The sequence below is a fragment of the Molossus molossus genome, unplaced genomic scaffold (genome assembly GCF_014108415.1).
Source record: "Molossus molossus isolate mMolMol1 unplaced genomic scaffold, mMolMol1.p scaffold_m16_p_1, whole genome shotgun sequence".
NCBI lineage: Eukaryota > Metazoa > Chordata > Mammalia > Chiroptera > Molossidae > Molossus > Molossus molossus.
This window is the reverse complement of record NW_023425344.1, coordinates 2,881,290-2,903,182: the sequence shown is the minus strand read 5'-3', so window position 1 is coordinate 2,903,182 and position 21,893 is coordinate 2,881,290. Positions and strand designations below refer to the sequence as shown.

The 21,893-nt window shown below is 62.7% G+C and overlaps 1 protein-coding gene across 3 annotated transcripts in view; it reads right to left on the bottom strand.

Annotated features, from left to right (window-relative positions):
• The window catches only part of ABLIM2 (actin binding LIM protein family member 2), a 90,471-nt gene that overhangs the window by 21,598 nt on the left and 46,980 nt on the right, over positions 1-21,893 (bottom strand). Inside the window, exons 7-13 of one of the 3 annotated variants that reach the window (XM_036260003.1) lie at positions 20,975-21,007; positions 19,452-19,572; positions 16,820-16,918; positions 11,455-11,553; positions 10,963-11,016; positions 5,320-5,372; positions 4,732-4,870 (exon numbers count right to left, since the gene is read on the bottom strand). In XM_036260003.1, coding sequence (XP_036115896.1) covers positions 4,732-4,870; positions 5,320-5,372; positions 10,963-11,016; positions 11,455-11,553; positions 16,820-16,918; positions 19,452-19,572; positions 20,975-21,007 — 598 coding nt within the window. The remainder of the gene's footprint in view (positions 1-4,731; positions 4,871-5,319; positions 5,373-10,962; positions 11,017-11,454; positions 11,554-16,819; positions 16,919-19,451; positions 19,573-20,974; positions 21,008-21,893) is intronic. The other 2 variants (XM_036260012.1, XM_036259993.1) reach the window with 2 other exon arrangements.

Sequence of the window (21,893 nt, the reverse complement as noted above, 5' to 3'; positions counted from 1 at the left end):
AACAGGAAGAGCCCACCTCATTCATCACTGATCTCTGAGGGAAGGTGCCTCTGCCTTCCTGAGCCACCCCCACCCTCCTAACTGCTCACACGGGATCCTGCCAGTCAGACTGTTCAGCCAGCCCATGTTACTTATCTGGGCGCCCAACCCCTTTCACTCCGGGCCGGCAGCTTCCAGTCTGTGCTCTGTGAGGTTGCCCATCTGTGTTTCAAACATCTAAAACCAGGACCTCATGGGCCTGCTCACAGCCCTGCAGTGGGCACTGTCCTCTAGCTCCCCTAGTGGACCAGGAAGGAACTGCCTTGTCGCCTGCTGCTCCCATCCCCCACCCCATTGGCTTCCTGTTTCCCCTTGACCACTCTCTCTAGCCTCCAAGTCTTCCCAGCTGCTGTTTGTGCTGCTTAGAAACCCTCCCCCAGGACACCCCCCTCAATGTATTTCCCCAGGTGCACCCCCAGGACACCCTCCCCTCGAGCCCTTCCCCCAACCTGGATGATGGAAACCTCCTTTTCTGCCCCGTCTCAGTCCTGCTAAAACGTGTCGTGAGGTCAGGGCTCTGTTGGGGATTGCTAGGATGGTCCTTCAGTCTGGGCGAGGCTGGAGTCCTCCCAAGGCCAACGATGCCCTAGGTGGGCCCGCACACCCCAGCCTTCACCCCGTCAGGGCCCCCTCACCACCCCACAGACCCAGCTTGGGGCTCCGTAAGGAAGGCCTCCCCAGGTGTCTGCGCAGGTCGAGCCTGCACCCTCCGGTCTCACTCAGATGTCCACTTCCTCCCCTGACCGCTGTGCTGAACTCGCCCCAGCTCCTCCCAGCCCCCTGCCCTGCGCAGACCGAGACACCTGACTTTCTAACCGCGTCTGTGTCCCACCCCCCGAGCGCCAGCTCCTTGGGGCAGGACGCTGTCTGCTTTGGCCTCTGCTCGACCCCAACACCCACACGGTGCCGGGATCTAGAAGGTGCTCACAGAAGGGTCGCTGAGGTCAGGCAGGCCATGCCTCGCTGGCCTGTCATAAAAGGGGGTGCTGACACTGAGGTCCTCCCTGTTCCGACGATCCTACCCCCGGGGGCCTCAGGTCACAATGCGCAAACCAGGCACACTGCCACCCCGCCCAATACCCCCATGAGATCGGCGGCCAGTCGGTGCCTCTCTCAACCGTAAACTCAGGACAGTGAGAGCAGTTTCTTCTCACCTTGAAGCTCCGGAGGATGACGGGGAGCTGACCAGGCCTCAAACCCGCACTCCCCATGCTAACAGGAGGACAGCTGGGCAGAGGTGCCGTCACCTCCCCGGCACCCACTGGGCACTGGGAGGGACGCAGGGGGGCAGGCCCCGGGCAGGGGTGGACAGCAGGCAAAGACAACACATCCCATCAAACACGGGACTCCACAGGGAGGGACAGGCAGGAGACACAGGTAACAGAGCCACAGGGGGTAGGGGGACAGCCGCTCACACTGGGGCTACCCATCTATTCGGCTTGATTCTCACCCCAAACCCCAGCCCCACATTGCTCCCACGTGCTGGGATTTGAGGAGGGGCCTGGCGTCCTTTCTAGGGATCACTGAGTCCCCGGGCAGGGTCTCCAGCTGGCCAGGGGTGTTGTCTGACACTGGAACACCTATGACCAGCCAGAGGGCGATTTGGGGGCCTTGAGAGAGAGGACAGGAAGGCAGGGCCCAGAGCAGCAGAAGGCCCATCTACATAGTCCCGGCCAGGGGAGGGACCCCGCCACCTCATGTTCCTCTGGGGGCTGTGCTTCTCCTCCTATAAGCCTCAAGACCCTCTTGTAACAAAATAAATCAACACCATCCCTTTCCTGTGCAGAGCCAGGTTCGTCCACAATACGACCTACAGTACGCAGAGACCGGAGAACACCGTGTGCGCAGCATGAAGGGAAACGAAGACGTCTCTCAGAACGTCCAGCAGGGGGCCCTCTGCAGAGGCAGCCACGCTGGCTGAGAACCACGGCAGTGCAGGAGAGGGTTGCCACTCGGGTGTGTCCCTGCTGCTCGATGGGCTCCTTCCCTGCTCGGGATTGGGGCTGGGCCACATTCGCCACCACCTCTGCGCTGCCCGGCACCAGGCCCGTCATATAGTAGGTGCTCAGTAAATGCTTGGTGGGCGAATGATGAATGACCGAATGACTCAACCCCAGCTGAGACGTGCTGATGGTGTCATGAGTGGGAGGAGGCTGTGACCGGTCCCCAGGAGCCCACGGAGGCCCTGCTCCCAGCAGCATCTCTGCCTCTCCCAGCCCCCCGCACACCTCTCGGGGACAGGGGCTGCTCTTGTCTTCTCGGGCTCCCGGGTGCCCCTCACAGCGTCTGGCACAGAGTGGGTGCTCAGTAAATACCCGTTGAATGCCATGGATCTCAATTCAACAAACATTTATTGAGCGCCCACTGTGTTGGACTTCGCGATCCTACCTTCCGGGGGCGCACAGCAGGAGTGTCGCGGGGTGCGGTGGGCATGCCTTGCTACGTGCAAACGCTGCGTGTAGCAACCGTCGTCGTCTGCAAGTGGGGCTAGTGTGGATGGACTCACACTTGGGGGCACCAAGGAACCCCGAGAAGAGGCGGATAAGCCTCTGTGAGTGCTCCTTCCCTACTTGGGAATGGGGCTGCTCCTCCCGCCCAAATTGCTCCAGGAAGCAGGCAGGGTCACCAAGACAGAAATAAAGTCACGGGATCTCCTGCTCAGAGGACAGGATGTCGAACACCAGCAGGAAGCGAGTGGATCTCATGGAATGGATCATGACTGTCGTAAGCCAGCCGCAGTATGGAGGACACACACACACACACACACACACACACAGTGTGAGGAATCGTCCCAGTTACACCTGGGTCCCGGCACAGGCAAGCGATTCCTGCAGGCCAGGTGCGCCCTCCATGGGCAGCGGCTGCGTGGCCACCGGTGGTTGCACGTGCAGGTGTGACGAGGCGGCAAGGGGCGGAGGAACAAATAAGCCCTTGCAGGTGACAGGCCCATCGTCCGGGCCTCACGGGGCTCCCCGTCTGCGGGGCACCTCAAACAACCCCGGGCCCTCGCTGTGGCGTCCGCAGGTGAGGAGGCAGAGCACGTGCTGAAGGCGACATGCCAGGCCAAAGCGCAGGTCAGCAGCACAGGGAAGTGCCCCTCCTCCCTCAGCCCGAGCCCATCGCCCTAGGTGGGAACCCCTGGGAAGAGCGGGGGAGGGGATGGGCATGCCACCGTCTCTGCACAGGAAGGCCACCTACCACCCAGCAAGGGACAGACTGGCAGCACAGAAGAGCACCCTGAGATCCCCAGATAATTTCCTGAGCGCTCTGGACCTGGGGGCTGAGGCTCGAGGCCCCTCGGGCGTGGGAGGGCCGCACGGAGCTATTGACCTGGGCCACGGGGTCCCCACCTTCCAGGCACAGCTGTCAGCAAACAGCTCAGCGTAGAAAGGCTCACTGTCTGTGCCCCTGGGGCACTGGGTGCGGGGACCAGGGAAGGGCTGGAGGACCGGTGGCCGCTGCCTGGCCAGGAGTCTGCCCTGCACCCCTCGGCCAGCTGGCTGGTGGGATGGGCAGCTGCCACGTCCCTTCCGGACCTGCTCTGGGACAGCACGCCATTGTGCCACACAGTCCCTCTGGGGACTTTTTGGGTGTGACCTCCCTGTGGTGACCTTGGGCACCGGCTCTGAGCCCCCGACATTTGGAGAGCTGTACCCCAGGAGGGACAGAGGCATGGGCCTCTGTAAGACCCCTGGCTACAAAAATCACACAAGCAGTCACTTTCCTTTGCTTGAGATCTTTAACAGCACCCGTTCCAAGCTTCTTCTCTGTCCTCCCCTCGGGCACTTTCGCCTACAGCTTGAGGGTGGGTATGGGGATGACCGACGGCCTGTTTGCTGAGCATCTGCTGTGGACCAGGCAGAGCGCGGGCTGCACACGTGTCGCCTCCCAGGGCTCTAACCACCCACCAGGCACGCAGCTGCAGCTGGGGCCCAGCGACGGGCGTCACGCCACACTCACGCGTCGGCCATGGTGAGCGGGCACTGGAACTCGGGACTCTCTCGGGCAAAGCCGGCCCCTTTCCTCTGTGTCCCTGTGCCCACACCCATCCCCGCTCGGCCTCTGCTTCGAAGCTGAGCCTCGAGCTTGCCCCAGAAAAGCACCCTCAGCCTCTGGGGCCCTGCAAGGCCTCCTGAGCACACTGATTTGCTGCCGAATGACGCAGCCTCTACAGGGTGGACACCCTCTGAGTTCGCCCTGCGTCTGCAGCCAGCTCCTCACTCAGGCTGCCCGGCATCACCCCTGTCCCCCGGACTCCCTGAGGCCCGACTCCTGGTCCCTGGCTCCGGACCAGCATGGGTCCCGGGACAATGCCGCCGTCGACTCCGAGTCTGGGCTCGCCTCCTGGACCACGCTCGTTCTGCTCTGGGGAAACGGGCCTCCACGTCCCGCCTGGCAGCCCGGAGGCCCTTCTCCTGACGGCTCTCTGCCCTCTTGCCGGCCCGGAGTGTTTGGGGACCGGCTGGTGCAGCCGTGAGCCGCGCACTGGCCAAAGAGCGTCCGTAGAGTCGGGGAATCGGTGAGCGCCGAGGGCCTGCTCCCGCCCGGCGTGCCCTCGGGCCTGTCGACTTGCGCCTACACTTTGGCAACGAGCAAGGCTGAGATCTGGGGGATCAGCTTGAAGCGCGGGGCCCTGTGCTGCGAGGTGTTTGGTGCCACGCGGGCAGCTCCTCGTTCAAAAGAACCACTCACGTGAGTAAAGGCTGTCTTCCGGGACGGCCTGGAGAGGGTCCCTGTCGGGGCCGCTGCTGTGGGACAGAGCCTGGCTGTCTAGGTCTGGAGAGCTAGTCCTCGTGTCTGCATCCCCCTTGAGAACCAGCCAGCTGGGCTTCTGCCGAGGAAAAGAAGCCATGTGAATTTTGAGGTCATCTGAAGTGGCACTACCCCGCTTGACAGATGGGGAAACTGAGGCTCAAGGGGCCCAGGGCCCAGATGGCTTCACACGGGGAGCCAGGTGAGCCTGCCTCGGGCTCGTCCACACACACCTCCCTTCCTGCAGGACGAGAAAGGGGGCGGGGCTCCGGAGGCAGGAGGGCGGGACCCTGCCCCGCCTTCTCCCGCACTGAAAGCCCTATGGGCACAGTTGTGCCCGGTCCTCACACCCCCCTCGGGCGGACCTGGCCCCAAAGCCTGAGACCTTTCCTCTGGCCCTTTCCAGGCCTTCGGAGCTGGCCGCATGGAACCCAAGGAGCGGCACCCCCGGGGGAGGCTGAGGGTTCCAGCTGGACAGGGGCCCTCAGAACCAGGTCTCTTTCTGCACCAGCTCTGCCCCTGCTTTACCTTCCTGTTATCCGGGTCGAAACCTCCGTCCTCCCCCTCCAGGCGCCTCGAGGCTGGAAGGGAAACATGGACTTGTCGGGGCAGCACAGCGCTGACGGCTGGTCACAGCCCCGGGCTTGAGCTCTGCCCGACCACGGAAAGTCACCCGGGCAAAGGCCAGCCCCCGAGCCTTGCCAGGCCAGCTGGAGAAGCTCCCTGGGCACACAGCACCCCACGCCGTGTGCCCTTGGGGTGCTGTGTGCCCTTGCAGACTTTAACACCAAAAGCAGGGCTGAAGGGATGCCTAATGCAAATTCCACCAAGCCCCTCCTCCCCCAGATCGGCCTTGCTTGTAGGCGCCACCCACACGGCGAAGAACACACTTCCTGCCTCCCGAGTTCAACTCCAGAGCAAGAGGGGGTCTCGGGCGTCCAGCCCGTCCTGGTGCGTCATGGACATGGCTGCCTACCCCCCACAACCCACTTCACAGATCGGAGGGCTGAGGCTCAGGGTGATGCCGTGCCTTTCTCAAGGTCATGGATCAGCAGGTGGCAGAGGCTGACCCTGCAGCCCAGGCGGTCTGATTCCTGGGTCCTTCCTCTGACTGCCCCCCTCACTGCTGGGCGCCCACAAATCACCAGAGGTGAGTGAGCTGTGCCCCCGGAAACAGTCATGAACGGCGGTAACGAGAGTACTCCGTGCACCCAGAGGCCACTGTGTGGGACGGAGCAGGTTCCTTTCCCGAGACTGTTTTGTGGGGCTGAGTTGTGTCTGCTCCCCACGGGCCTTTCTGAGGGGCTGTCACCCAGCCGGACCGACTGATCGCCGACCAAGTCTGATCGAATGGGTCAGCAGCCGGTTCAGTCTGTAAAGACCCAGCCGTGCACCCGGCACTAAAACACCGACCCAGGCTCAGAGCAGCCGAAGGGAAACCCCGGGTCCTTCCCACCCGCCACAGAGACCGCGGCGTCAGGACATGCCAGGGGCTCCTTACCTGCCGCCTGCGGAGGGCTGGGGCCTTCTAGTCTTTTGGAGTGCCCTGCCTCACGCACCACCAGGGACAAGACTGACATCAGGCCCGAGAGCTGGGACACTGGGGACTGGACTACAGGACCTTGACAAGATAAGGCCACAGATGAGGACCGTTCTGGGTTTCGCTCGCACCTCCTTACTCCCGGCGGTCACCTGCTTCTCCCTCCGGGAGACACAGCGATGTCACCGTGAACGTGAAAAGCTGGTCCCCTCTCTGCCCGCAGAGGCGACAGTGCCGAGGAGTCGGGGATGGAGAGAGACAGGGCGCCCAGAGGGGCACGCGTGCCCACCCACGGGGCTCTCCTGCTGCCCGGAATCCAGCCCTCGGGAGTGGAACCCTGCCGGGTCTGGCCAGCCATGGCCATGGCTCTTGGCAGCTGCCCAGAAAGGCCAAGGACAACCAGGCCAGCGGCCGTTTAGCTCTCTGAGGCCACTGCTGTTGTCCAGCCCAGGCCAGGGAGTGAGCCACCTCCCTGAACAGCCCGGAGGCTCCCAGACAGTCCGCCACATTTGGGGTAACTTGCAAGTGCAAAAACAACTAGGGGCCCTCTGGGATGTGAAGTCCAGCCCTTGGAGTTGAGGCTGCAGGGGCGCTGGCCCCCTGGGGTCCAAGACTTCACCGCCGAGGATGGCAGCTGCCTGACTTCTCAATGCAGGGCTAAGCACGGCCCACTGTGTGGCGGGCGGTGTTCCGCCCGGGCGGCCCAGTCTCCTCCGCAGACACCGCCGGGTCCTAACCAGACGGGAGGCACGGCCTTCTCAGGGCCCAAGTCTGCCAGCCCGCAAATCCCACGACGGTCCCCCGGGCAGGGAGGCGCTGGAACCCGCCTGGCACGCGGCACTGCGTGCTCTTGCTCCTCACAGCTCCGAGCCTCAGTTTCCTGATCTGTAAAGTGGGCAGGTGACGCCCACCCGTCCGAGTGGTGAGGACCACATGGGATATGTGGACACTGGGACATGTGGGGAGTTGAGGTTCGAACACTTGGGAGCCACCAAGGGGGACTTTGAGGCGAACTTGTGGCACACGCTTCAGGTCAGGACAGGAGAGGCCCTCGGGCGGCAGGTGATCCCGTGAGCGTCCTTCCCTCACGAGGCGGCTCCGTGGGCCTGGAAGGCACTTCCCACCCTCGGGAACCTGTGTTGTGGCATCCCCAGGACAGCAGGAGCCTCTAACTTCCCTTCTGGATACAGCCTGCCTCCCTTTTTTCTATCCCAAGAGGACCCCAAAACCAAAACGAGCCTCAACCCCACTCCCCAGGAATTCTAGAGGCACGAGACATGATTCATTCCTGTTTTAAACCAGGGGCCACGGAAACAGCCACGATGCCTGGCCCGTGGGGTCCCCTGTACTGTCTGGTCTGGGGGAGGCTCTGAGAGGCAGGGGTGACACCCTCACTGCTGTCAGCGGGCAGCTGGAGGTACTGACGCCTGCCTCCTGGGAAACGGGGCGGCATTCAGGTTCCTCTTGAACCCATTTTTGTTTTTTATTAATTTTAGAGAGAGCGGAAGGGAGAGGGAGCGGGAGAGAGAAACATCAATCAGATGCCTCCTGCATGCCCCCTACTGGGGATGGAGCCCCAAACCCTGGCACATGCTCTGACCCGGAATTGAACCAGCAACATTTTGGTGCTGGGATGATGCTCAACCAACTAAGCCCCATGGGCCAGGGCCTCCTGAATTCATTTCAAACCAGCTGAACACTGGGCCTGGCTTCCCTCCACTAAGGGGCTGGCCCACCAGAAGTCCTGCTCTGCTAAGACTCAGTGCGGCCTCACTTAAACCCCCTCCAGGCTGGACAGCCAGCCAGACGGCCTCGAACCCCCCTCCAGGAGGAGACAGTGCCGAGGGGGTGTGTTCGCCGGTGATGGGGTCAGAAGGGGGGCCGGCTGTGATCTGAACCGCGCCTCCCTCACCACGAGGCTGCGAGTGAGTGGCATTCAGGAAGACCTCAGAGATGTCTCCAGTGGCCCTGAGCTCCAAGTCCCGGGCAGTTTACATGCGTGGGGGAGCCCGACTGCACCGCCCCCAGCCCACCCTACGGCCGACCCTGTTCCCAGTCTGCTCCTGACTGCACAGGGGTTTCCCCTTTGTAAATTGTCCATTCATTTCCTTTGGCTTCCTTTCTTCTCTTCCTTATTCTTTTACTTAAAAAGCCATTAAATCGGCCGGTGGTGTGGCTCAGTGGTTGAGTTCGACCCATGCACCAAGAGGTCGCCGGTTCGATTCCTGGTCAGGGCACATGCCCAGGTTGTGGGCCCGATCCCCAGTGGGGGGCGTGCAGGAGGCAGCCCATCGATGTTCTCTCTCATCGATGTTTCTCTCTCTCTCTCCCTCTTCCTTCTTCTCTCTCTAAAATGAATAAAGAAAAAAAAAAGCCATTAAATCGTAACCAAGTAGAGTTGGAACTGCTGTAGTACAAAAAAATGCTTCTAAGCCCAACAGGCTGTAAAATGAGGGCCAGGGGTCAGGCAGACCTGGGTGCGGACCTCCGCTTGGCCGCTGACTGCTGACTTCACTGTCCGGTGGCCGAGTCAGGACATGTGGGGAGTTCAGGTTGGAACACTTGGGAACCACCGAGAGGGGGACTTTGAGGAAGCGGCTGTGGCGCGGCCAGTGAGCAGTGCAGGACGGTCACACGAGTGGTGGCCTCACACCTCCATCCCCACCCCGCTAGGCCCGGCCACCTGGGGCGGGAAGACGCCGACCAGAGCATCGGACAGGGGGTGCTAATGAAAACTCTCCGCAGGGGCCCGGACCGAGCGTGGAAAAGGGAGCACCCGGTAGACGGCCCAGGCTCTCGGCCCGCTGAACGCGTCATCTGAAACGGGTCAGGGGCCCAGCAGCTCAGCCCCACGCCCACCGTCTGCCGGGAATTTGGAAACCGAAGCGCGTGCTTCTCAAGCCCGCCCTGTCCCCGTCCCTGAGACCGGGGCTGCGCACAGTGTCACTCGCAGGCCTGCATGCTCACACACACTTCCGACAGGACGCACTCCCCGGGGTGGGGGTGGGGGAGCTGTGCAATGCAAACGTCCGCAAGTATCGCACTCAAACGCCTGCCGGCGCATCGGCCCTCCCCGGGGTCAGCTCAGGCACGCGGGGAAGGAACGCCCACGCCAACCGTGTGACCCGTTTACAGTCGGTAGGCGCCGTATGTACTTCACGGAAGAACCAATAGGCCCCACTTCTGGAACGTTCCAAGGATTTGGGTCATTGCTCAGGGTGTGGTGAATAGAAGCTGACTTCCTCTGGGAGGGAGGGGCGTTTATATCCAGATGCAGGGCAGCGACCCAGAGGACCCCGGCGATCGGACCCTCCCCCCACACCTCAGCCTGAGGGCTTCCCGTCCACAGTTCTCTGCCTAAGGTCTGGCTGGCCGGGCCACACGCTCCCGAGCAGTTTCAGGACCGACTCACGGCCTCTGCCCTGCTAAGTCAGGTCTGGGGCTAACAGAAGGCCGGGGTAGCAACCCCACTTCCAGGACGAGCCCTGGGGCGGCATGATGGAAGGACAGCTCTTCCTTCAGCTGGGCCTCAGTTTCCCCACTCGTACACGCGGGAGGCACCCCGCTCTGAGGCTCCGGGAGATGGGGGCTCTAAGCTTCCTTTGCTGGGACAGGAAGAGTCAGTTTCATCCTTTTCCTTCCTTGGGAAGAGGAGCACACAGGCAGGTGCAGGGCTGACTGCGGTGGGGAGAACACAGCGACGCCTGTGGTCTGCACCCTGCGGCTCCGAGCCGCCCGGGAGCCCGAGAGCCCCGTGTGTGGACTCCGCCTGGGAGCGTCCAGCCAGGAGTCAGTGTGGGCAAGGCTGTGTTCTGGCTGCATCTGAACAGGGGCTTCAAGTGTGGGGCTTCCTCCGCCGTCTCCCTAGTGACTGCTAACCACCCCCATGGCGTGCACGGCCCTTCACGCTCACACGACCATCGGTCCTCACAAGCAGCCGTGGAGAGGGCGGGGTGGAGGGGCCCGTCCCATTTTGCAGATGAGGAAACAGAGGCTCTCTCAGAAATTCCGGGAAGACGGAGGGGACGCCTTGAGCCCCCTCCTCCACGGCCCAGCCACCTGCTCCCTGTGCACCTGCCCCAGCAGGCCAGGTGGAGCTGACCTGGGTGGTCACCTCGGAGAGACCCTCTCGCCATGGAACATCGCCAGCCCGTCTGCTGATGCAAGAACTGCCCTTCCTGAGGGCATCGTTTTTTCTCTCAGCAGCAATCAGCACAGAGGACCTGCGTTCTCACGCCGGAATAGTGACTGACCGGTGTGCTCTGCCTCCCACTGACGGGCTGGCTCAGGCTGCGCCCGACACGCTCGCCCCCCCACCTTGGCTGCAGTGAGTCTGGCTGCTTCTCTGCAGGTAGCAAAGTCCAGCCACCGGAGCCAGCTCGGCACCAACGCCCATCCCGGGCCTGGTCACTGTGGGTCAGCCTCTGGCTACTGCACACTGGGTGCCCTTACTCGGACCACCCTTCCAGGACCTGCACAGGGCCCCTCCCCGGGGCCTGCAGGGCATCGGCAGCTGGTGTTCAGTCTGCGGGGCCTCTGCGCGACCCCATCCCCATCACCACAACCCAAGCGAGGACTCGGCACGGGGACCACAGGCATGCAGGGACATGCGGCAGAGAGACCCACTGTACCATGCTGCTTGTAGATGGGGGGTTTCCTATAGATGTTATCTTTGACGCCAGAGTCTGGGAAAGAAGAAGAAGAGAAGGAGAGAAAGCGGGGTCAGCAAGCGAACCGCAGTGGCTTCCGCCCCCCTGATTTCTCGTCAGCGTGCACCAGTCACCCAGGTTCAGAATCTCCGGAGGGGACCCGGGACCCCGAGAACGGCCGACACCCAGGCCCCGCCACCTCAGACCGAGCCTCCGCCAGCCCAGATGCCACCCCAGAGTGAAGGGGCAAAGGGAGCGGCGGTGGCCAGAGGCGCTGGGTCCCCACCAGCCCGGGCAGCTGCTCCCAGGAGGGCCAGGTGTGCCCCTGGCATCTGCCGGCCTTTAGCAGAAACGGGAAAACTGGGGATTTCCCGATTCGGCAAACCCATTTCCCGATCTTCTGAAGCAGCTCAGAACTGGGGGGGGATGCAGAGGCCTGGGCATCACCCAGCCCGCCCGCGGGCCCGTGCCTACCTGGGATGTGGAAGTGGCGCGGGGCCTGCTGGTAGGTGGAGGGGGGCCTGCTGTCCGACAGCACGGAGAGGCTGGGGGTGCTCCGGCCGCTTTCACTGCCTCCAGGCCGAAGAGCAGAGGCAGCGGGTGGGGGGAGGAAGCAAAGCAGAGTATTTCAAGCGTGAAAGCTGATCCCAGTGAGCCCCACGGCCCGCCTGGGGGCCGCCCACGCCTCTGCCCGGGGACGGGAGTGTGGCCCCACCGACATCGCCACAGTGGGCCCAGGACGTGTTAATCCAACCTCGCGCCCACCCTGCCGCTGGCCCCGAGGCAGAGGGATGGTGGCTCCGGTTCCTGAGAAGGCCGCCCGGGCCTCTCGCGACACCCCGCTCTCCTCGGGGCGCACAGCGGCCTACTGCTGTGCCCCGGGCGGCGTCTGAATGTGCAGAAGGCCCCCTTCCCGGGTAACTCATTCCGGAGAAGCCACGGCTGGCAGTCACATCGGACTCAAGTGCTGGGCACCTGGAGTATGTCCGTGGGGGCCACAGAATGGAATTTCCTGAGCTACACAGACGAGACTAAGCGGCGTCACTCAGCTGCCACAACCCGAGCGGGGGATTCTGGTGCATCACATGGAGATTCCAAGCCTGGCTCCCATTTCTCCTCCCGCCTGGAGTCGTCATTTCTGCCTCTCAGACAAGGTTGGATTATCAAGTCCAAAGGTAGACCGCAGGGTTCCCAGGAGCGCCCCCACACCCGAATCTCAGAATGACGTGGCAGACAGAACGCAATGGCACTGGACACTTGGACGACGAGGTGTGCAGCTCGCTGCAGAGACGCTCAGAGGGCACAGCGTCCCCTCTCCCGTTAGCCTCAGACCCTTCCGCTGCACCCGTGGCAGCTTGGCAAAGGGAGGGCCACTCGTGACACCAAACACCCCCTGGAGCCGTAGCTCCAAAGCCTCGGGACCCCGAGGTGATGAGGCGATGCTTCAACAGCAGGGGGCTCGATGCGGACCTGAGGTGGCCCGGCCGGGACCGTGTGGTGGCTGCAGCGAAGGCGCAGGCTTGGAGGCAGCTCCTGCCTGGAAGGGGTGCACTGGGGCCGGGGGGCTCACAGGGGCGGGATGGGGTTCAGCTCCAGCAGGCCACAACCAGACCCCACCCAGGCTGAGGCCGCAAGAGGGCTGCTGACCAGCTTCAAGCCTCTTCGTGACTGGGCAACAATGTCATCTGTCAGCGCTGATGGGACTTCGGGGAGAAGACTGTCTACTCCCCTCGAGGTGTGAACCCTGCTTCCCCCAGCTGCTACCCTCAGGCACAGCATGGGGCCCCCAGGGCTCCATAGCTTCATGCCCGCCCAGACTCCTGCACCTCCTTGGGGAGAGGGGCCCCCGGGGAGACTCTGCCCCCAGGCCCAGACCCACCCTACACTGTGCCATGGCTCACCATCCCCAGGGGCTTGACCAAGTTCACCTGCTCGGACCAGGACAGCGAGGACAGCTCTCCTGGGCACCTTCCCCAAGATGGGTGTGCTCTTGGTACAGTCTATTGAATCCAGGAGGCCTCAAAGGGGTTGTTTCCCTCTGCCCAGAATTTATGGCCCCTCGTCCACCATCCTTCCCAGGCTGCAGCCTCTAACATGCCACTGGGGTCCTGTCCCCCAGCCCCCAAGCCCCAGTGCAGTGTCCTCCCAGGTCACAAGCAGCGTTGTGTGCGTGTGTGTGTGCGTGTGTGTGTGCACGCGCACATCTATCTAAGGAGGTCCCACAGCTTCCAGCAGGTGTGCAGGAGGCCCATACCCAGGGTCAGCTGGGGACGCAGGTGTGGCGGCCCCAGTGTCCATTACGCCCACCTCACCTCTGCACCCCGGGGCCTCTACCTCAGTCGGCAAACTCTCAAGATCTAGGTGCCTGCCCACACTGTTTCCTCCTCGCCTCCCCCCCCCCCCACATACCCTCCTGGAACCCCCTTCCCAACCCTCCCCACTTGTCTAGACCCCTTCTGGGCTAAGGCTCAGGTGCAAGGCCTCCTGGGGGACACAGCCCACCACTCATTGCCCTCTCTGCCCTTTCAGTGTGGCGTCACCGTAATAACACGCGCTGCTCACACGGACCCTGCACAAGGCCCCTTGAGCCCTGTGCCCACGTCAGCGCTCAGAGTGCCCACCAAGCCCAGTGGGGCGCCACCATGGCCGGGTGGGTCGGGGCCAGTGTCCTGGTGACACCAGGCTCTGGTTGCTGCTCTGGGGCCCAGCCTCCTCCATGGGCCTCGGCGGCAAAAGTCCCGCATTGGGGACATCACCGGGACGTGAGACAACCAGAGGAGCCAGGCTGTGGGCGGACGTGGAGAGGGCACAGGGGTCCCTCTGACGAGGCTCCTGGCTTCTGCCGGAGGTGGTTCAGGACCGAGGCCGCCTCCATGAGAAGGTCCGGGCGCCCGGGAGTGTGCCTGCTCCAGACGGGGGCCCTCGCCTTAGAAGAGCCACTTTCTGCTCTTAATTCAAGCGAATGACACGTGAGCGCCGTCTCGTGCTGTGCAGTCCTGTCATCCATCACTGAGGATCACTGGACGGGCTGCGTCAACGCCGCACTCGCTGGGCTTGCCCCTTTCATCTATAGGGCTGTCCCTGCCCAGCCCCCGCCCGGGGCACCACGGGGCTTCGGCCGGCTCGTGTCCTCGGGCCCCTCTGGGCGAGGCCGGTTCTTCAGGCCTTGGCGGTTCCGAAGTCCTGCCGGAGCTTGTTAAAGGTCCCTCAGCGGGGACCCGCCTGCTGTTTCCAGATTAGACTGACGCTGTGGTTCTTGGGAGAAGACCACAGAGAACTGCCCCCACCCATCAGTCAGGGACGCCTGCTGCCACGTGACCCGTCGCCGTGAGGGTGGCCTGGGCCTCCGATGCCATGTGACTGTCGCCGTGAGGGTGGCCTGGGCCCCCGCTGCCACGTGACTGTCGCCATGAGGGTGGCCTGGGCCCCTGCTGCCACGTGGCCCGTTGCCATGAGGGTGGCCTGGGCCCCGGCTGCCACGTGACTGTCACCGTGAGGGTGGCCTGGGCCCCCGCTGCCACGTGGCCCATCGCCGTGAGGGTGGCCTGGGCCCCGGCTGCCACGTGACTGTCGCCGTGAGGGTGGCCTGGGCCCCCGCTGCCACATGACTGTCGCTGTGAGGGTGGCCTGGGCCCCCGCTGCCATGTGACTATCGCCATGAGGGTGGCCTGTGCACGGTGGTGGCCAGGTTGCTCTGTGCATCCCCTTCCCCACCCCTAGGGAGGACGCGCCGGGCACAGCCACAGTTGACGAGTCTTTCTGAGAGGGGTAGGGCCTGGGCGCAGCTGGACACCACAGAGCCCACAGGCTGGGCCCACCGGAGCCCGTGGACTGAACGAGAGGAGAACAGGGTGGGCTCCCTGGGTGTGGCCTCAGAGGCGAGTTCAGGGCCCACAGTGGACACGGCTCCGGAATGAGGCCCTGCTCTGGGCTCTGCCGTGTTGGAGCTTCGGGACGAGGCCAGCGAGTTGCTCTGAGCCTCGGTGCACTCTGGGCTGTCGGGAAGGAGGCTGGGCACCTGGAGGTCAGGGCCAGCCTGGGAGTCGGCAGGGCACAGAGCCCTGGGGGCAGGTGTCCTACACCCTACACCAGGCAGCAGGCTGGGGCTTCATCTCGTTCCCGAGCTAAGGGAGCTGGTGGCCCAGGAAGCCAGTGGGGAAGCAGAGGCCAGTGTGACCCGTCATGGGGCCGTGGCCTGTGCCACCCAGCTGACAGCACGGGCCTTCTGCCCTGGGGACCCCTTTGAACAGGCTACACCCCAGACAGTTTCTGACCCCATCTTGGACAGGGGGCCTGTCTGCAGGGACTTTGCCCGCGGGTGGCAGGAGGGCCCTGCTGCTCCTGGTGGGGAGCGTCTGCCTTTCCCTCTGCCGCCCGGGCTCTCTCACGTGGCGGGGGATGGGGCGCTGCAGGCGTGGACCACTGCCCGGGGGCCCGGCCTCGGCTCAGGTCCATCCTGGCCTTTCCACCCCGACGTGGTGAGAACTCGACGGTGGACCCAGAGAGGGCAGAGGAGCAGCACTCACAGGGCCTGCTCCGGCTCCAGGCCCCGCGGGACGAGTCTCGGCCGAAGGGCCTCCCGGGCCGTCAGCGCAGCTCGAGGGGGCTGCCGGGCGAGGATGGAGCAGCCAGGACAGCGCGTGTCCCGTGGCCCTGCTGTGGCAGCCCCAGGCAAACCAGGGCCACGTCGGGCGGGACAGGAGCTGGGCGGGACCTCTGATGTTTGAGCAAAGGAACGACTCCTCCCATAGTCAGGCTCACTGGTTTGTGGGAGTCCTCCGTCCACCGCTGGGGAGGGCCACACTCTCACGGGCCACGCACATCGGCAGCAGGGCCGATCATCGGACGGTCATCAGACAGGTTCCATGGTTCTCTTACATCCGGCAGGGAGTACCCCAGTGCTGCCTGCCTCCCGCTCCCTCTGGGACCAGAGGTTCTTCCTGAGCCCTGCGGAGCAGCTGTGTGAGCGGGAACTCCACTTTGCCTCCTGGCGGATGAGCAAGAACATCACTGCTGCTTCTGCGCATGCCGAGTCTTTCTGCGGGGTAGTCAGCTAGGGCTGACCGGGGGCTCAGACCGCAGACCCTGACGCCTCACAGTTCTGGAGGCGGAAGCCGGCGGGGTTCGGGTTCTGGTGCGAGCGCCCGTCCTGGCTTGTGGACAGCTGTCTCCACGCGGCCGCCCCCCTGAGTGCACAGTGACTGAGAGACCTCCAGTGTCCTTCCTCTGCCCATAAAACCACCAATCCTACAGGACTAGGGCCCCACCTTCATGACCTCATGTGACCTTCATCACTTAAAGACCCTTTTCTGAATGCGGTCACACTGGGGGTTGGGGCTTCAACGTCGGGGCTCTGAGGAACACAGTTCAATCCATAGCATATGGGAAAACAAAACCCCAGCCGCTGTCCGAGTGGGGCTCATGTACCCTTTCTGTGCAGGGATGTGGACACTGGGTGGGTCTGCACCCTGGGAAGAGGGAAGGGTTGGAGCCATGCGGGGCGGGCACCCTGCCCGGGTCACCCTGTGTCAGGCCGTGGACAAGCCCCAGGCTTTGGTCCTGACATCCACCCCTAGCAGCCCCTGTGCCCACGGGGCTGACGGGAGATGACGGAGCCGAGGGTGGGCGAGGACAGGTCCTACCCTCTCCCTGCGGCCTTTCCCCTGCTCCTCACATCACCCGGCACCTACGTTTCCTCCCAGGAACATTCGCACATGGACACAGACGGCGGGACTGGAGACAGTGGGACACAGGCGTGGGGAAGCCATGCGGCACAGACAGACACACACGCGGGCAAGCGCCCGGCCAGCACCACAGCCCACGGCACTGCGCGCCTTACCTCGGAAGTAGGGGACGTAATGATGTCTGAACACGGAGGTAGGGCTTGGGTGTTGGGACAGGGACAGGCAGCTACTGGTACCAACACTCACAGTACCAGCTGCAGGGCAACAGAGAGCAAGTCAGAGTCTGCTTGGCTTGCTGGCCGCGAGCACAGAATTTTCCCAGGCCCCACCAGCTAGGAACATTCCGCTTCCTTGCTCTAGGAACGCAGACATTTCAAAGGGGAGTCACCAAATACGCTCCAGGCTCAGAGTGAGGAAGCCCTGCTCTTGGGGGACAGGAGCTGCTGGCCCCCTGAGCCCGGCCTGTGGCCCACCTGGGAGCTCCTTGGAATGGAGGACACAGGTGGAGAGCAGCTGGCTAGCCTGGGTGTGCAGACTGTCACCTAGCCATCAAAGGCCCAAGCATCTGAGATTTGGGGCTTGGCTTTCTGGGCTTACCACATGGCTGGGACAGTCCACAAGCTCAAGTGACCCCAAGCATGGTGGTCAGGGGTCAGCAGAGAGGCCCAGGGAGGCCAGCTGCCTTTAATCCCTGACTCACCGGCTTGCTTACTCATTCACTCACTCATTGACTCACTCACTCACTCATTCACTCACTCACTCACTCATTCACTCATTCACTCACTCATTCACTCATTCACTCACTCACTCACTCATCCACTCATTGACTCACTCACTCACTCATTCACTCACTTCACTCACTCATTCACTCATTCACTCACTCATCACTCATTCATCCTCATTCACTCATCACTCACTCACTCATCCACTCATTCACCTCACTCATTCACTCATTCACTCACTCACTCACATCATTCACTCATTTCACTCACTCACTCACTCATTCAATCACGTCATTGACTCACTCACTCCCTCATTCACTCACTCCACTCACGTCATTCCAGGTACTTCACATTCACATCATTCACTCATTCACTCACTCACTCAACTCATTCACTCACTCATTGACTCAACGCACTCCACTCATCACTCCCTCACTCACGCACTCACTCATTGCACTCACTTCACTCACTCATTCACTCATCCTTCACTCCCTCATTCACTAATGTCACTGTTCACTCACTCACTCCACTCATTCACTCCACTCATTGACTCACTCACCTCATTCACCTCAACTCACTCACTTCATTCCCTCATTCACCACTCATCTCATTCACTCACTCATTCACTCACTCATTGACTCACTCACTCACTCATTCACTCACTCACTCACTCACTCACTCATTCACTCACTCACTCACTCATTCACTCATTCACTCACTCACTCACTCATTCACTCACTCATTCACTCACTCACTCACTCACTCACTCATTCACTCACTCATTGACTCACTCACTCACTCATCCACTCATTCACTCACTCATTCACTCATTCACTCACTCACTCACTCATTCACTCATTCACTCACTCACTCACTCATTCACTCACTCATTGACTCACTCACTCACTCATTCACTCACTCACTCACTCATTCACTCATTCACTCACTCATTGACTCACTCACTCACTCATTCACTCACTCACTCACTCACTCACTCATTCACTCACTCACTCACTCATTCACTCATTCACTCACTCACTCACTCATTCACTCACTCATTCACTCACTCACTCACTCACTCACTCATTCACTCACTCATTGACTCACTCACTCACTCATTCACTCACTCACTCACTCATTCACTCATTCACTCACTCACTCACTCATTCACTCACTCATTCACTCACTCACTCACTCATTCACTCACTCATTCACTCACTCACTCATCTACTTTCCAAACTTCTACCCCGAGCAGGTTATATCAGGCACACTGCAGGGAGCCAATGAAAATAACTTTGCAAATGAACGAGCTTTGATTTCCCACAGAGGCTGTGAAATCGAGCTGTGAGCTGTGGTCTGCGGCCGTGGTGAAATGGCAGCAAGCAGCAGCTGGCCGAGGAGGAAGCAGTGTGGAAAAGTCCCTCAAAAAGGCAGCGTCCTTTTTGTGTGTGGACCATCCCCGGGGCTCTGACACTGAGGGTGGTGAGGACTTCCGGGAGCGGAGGGACAGCAGCACACAGCTGGGCGCCAGGCAGAGAACGGGGGGAATGGGTAGAGGGGACCCTGCACGGGGCTCCCCCTGCTCGAAGCAGCCTGGCAGTGGCCTCTCTCCGATGTTCCCATGGGACCACTATCTTTGGGGCCACCAACCCAGCTTCAGGTGACGTGTCCGGGAATATTGACTCTATTTTCTGGCCACTGATTTTGCCTTCACACCTGAAACCTTCCCAGTCCCACGTGAGCCGGGAACTAACAGCCTCTGGTCTCCTTGCATCTATGCGACTTCGTGTCCTGACTTCTCATCTACTGAAATGTTCATCACGTTAGCCAGGCTCTGGGTGCTCAGTTCTGCCCCGTGTTTCACAGCGCGGACCCGCTGCCTCTGCAGCCCCGCCTGGACATTGGAGGGCTCCTGCCTATGTCACTGACCAGCTGGGTCCCCATCACCCACAGGCAGCCCCACACCCGCCCGTCATCTCTCCTGTGCTGCATACGGATGGGCTCCCGCAGAGTGCAGCAAGAATTACAGCTGCCCGGAGCGCGAAGAGGCCATGGGGCCAAGTACCTGGCCGGCTGTAGTGCTGCGGCGACCGCGAGGTGGGGGTGTAACGTCCAAGGCTGACCGACCCGGCGGAGCTCGGGCTGGAGGTCCGGCACAGCTTGTAGGAGCGGTCGTCCTGTTCCCCCTGGGAGGGAAAACAGCCTGGTGAATACAGGAGCCAGGGCATGGCTGCCTCCTCCCGCCCATCCACCCTCCACCCGGGCTGGCTTTCCGGACCTAAGAGCCGGACTCAGCAAGGCTCAGGATGACATCCTGCACCTTCGGGACACAAACGAAGAGCCAGATGGGGGCCTGGCCTTGGCGCTGGAACTCCTGCAGGCCTGGGCATGGTGCCCGTGCCCACCAGGCTCCAGAGGGCAGTGTCTACCCGCCCCCCCCAGCAGCCCCTCCGGAGGCTGCGGCTCCCACGCAGGCTGGAGCACTTCCTCTCCTCCGTCCCTCGCTCCCCTCCTGCCCACTCCTCCCAGAACCACGGAGGTCTGCACCCTCCCGGCCTGGACGGGAGCCCCCAGGCACGGGAGGGAGGAGGTGCCCTCCGGGGCCCCGAAGCCCAGTCAGATCACGAGCACGGACAACGCAGACCCCATTCAAGCAGGATGAGCAACCGTTCGGCGTGGTCAGAGCGGGCAGCGTGGCGTGAGATGGCGCGGCGCACGGTGCAGGAAGAGCAGCCGCTGGCCCCCACGCGGGGCTCGCAGCCCTGACTCACACCACCAGCCCAGCGCCCGCGTGGGCGCACGCGGCTGCCCGGCCCTCGCGGCCAGCGTGGGGACGAGCAAGGCCGGAGTCCGGGTCTGGCAGTCACGGCTCCCACACTCCCCACACTTCCCTGCCGCCTCCTGGGGCTCTGTCCCAGCCAAACTGGATGAGCCTGTCCCCAAAGCTGCCTGTGCTCCCCACCCGCACACTCTTCTCAGGCGAGTGCCCCTGGCAGTGCCCCCTGTGCTGGCCGAGCCCTTCAGTCTCCCAGCCCTGGACATGGCACGGTCCCAGGCAGCTACAGTCCCGCTGTCCAGTCCCGTCTCTGGGCACCCTCTGCATGGCCTGGTGTCCTGTCTCGTCATCTAGCCCGTCCGTGGGGCTCACAGGCCAGTGGCACGGTTTGGCTGTCGAATTCCTGGTCCGAGGGCCTGATGCCCACGCAGACGGGAGTCTGGCTGGCAGCTCTCTACGCCACTGGTCACTCTGAGAAACCAGGGGAAGCAGGCTGCTAATCCAAATGCTATCGATAGAGAAACGCTTCCAGAAGGTTCATCTGCGAGGACTTCCGGTGCGTCCCACGCGGAGCTGCAGCAGGGGGACTGGGCTTCTCTCAGGGAGCCATGACCCAGACCTCAGGAACCCGGGCCCAGCGTCCACACCGGCAGGGGCGGGCGCGCCGGAGAGTCATGCAGGGAGACGTGATTATAAAAATAACCAGCGCCGAGGAGGGCCCCAGCCGCGGAGCGCCAGGCCGCAGCGGCCCTCCTGGGGCGGCAGGTGGTTATCTCCATAACCCGCAGCACCGTGAGCACGGGGGCGGTTACCTCAGTCGGCGTTGGCGAGAGCAGCTGAGGCGACTGTGGACGCAACACAGAGCAGCCCGTCAGCGCCGGCACCAGGCGGCCCCTTGCGGGAGGGACAGCACGGGGCACCGACGCTCACACGGCGGGACCCTCTACCCAGGAGAGGAGCCCGCCGCGGACTCCTAACCCTTTCACCCAAGAGAGAGGCCCAGGACAGTCCTGGCCCCCAGCACCCCCTGCTCCCTCGAGAGGTTTCTCCAGCAGGAAGACTATTGGTTCAGGGCGTGGGGTGGCGGCACCCTGGGTGCCAGAGAAAGGACTTCAGCTTGGGGCTGGGGTGAGGTCCAGCTCTGCCGTGGTGACCATGGGACCTTGGGGAGCAGTGGCCCGCCTCCCCAGCCGGGACCCCCTTAGAGTAGGAGAGCCCCGTCCGCCCCTCAGACATCTGCTCTGGGGATGGTGGCCGAGTCCCTAGGCCTCTGCGGTGCCTTCCTCCTGAGCCTCGGCCAGGCGCTGGACAGCGAGGCCCTGAGCCCAGTTCAGGCAAGTGGTAGGTGGGTGAGGGTCAGGACCCCACTGCCACCAAGCCCACCGGCTTCTCTTTATGGAACTTATCACCAGGCCCTTGGGGTCCTGTAGGTCCCTAGGGACAAAAGCCAGTCAGGAGGGGCACCTGTTGGCCTCAGAGCCAAGGAAGCTGTGGCCTCGGACCCTCCTGCCCCACCTCGAGCCCACCGCCATGCCAGCCACTGTGACTGCAGCCGGCGTCCAGCAGCCAATGTCCGGCCGTCGCCCGGCCCGGCGGGGCCCACTCGCACCCCCTGAAGCGCACATCCATGGAGCCCAAACCCACTCCCGAGAGGCCCCGTGGGGAGACTCCAGCAGGAGGCCAGGACACGTGTGGAAAATGCAGCCCTCCTCTGGGCCCCCACCCCGGGAC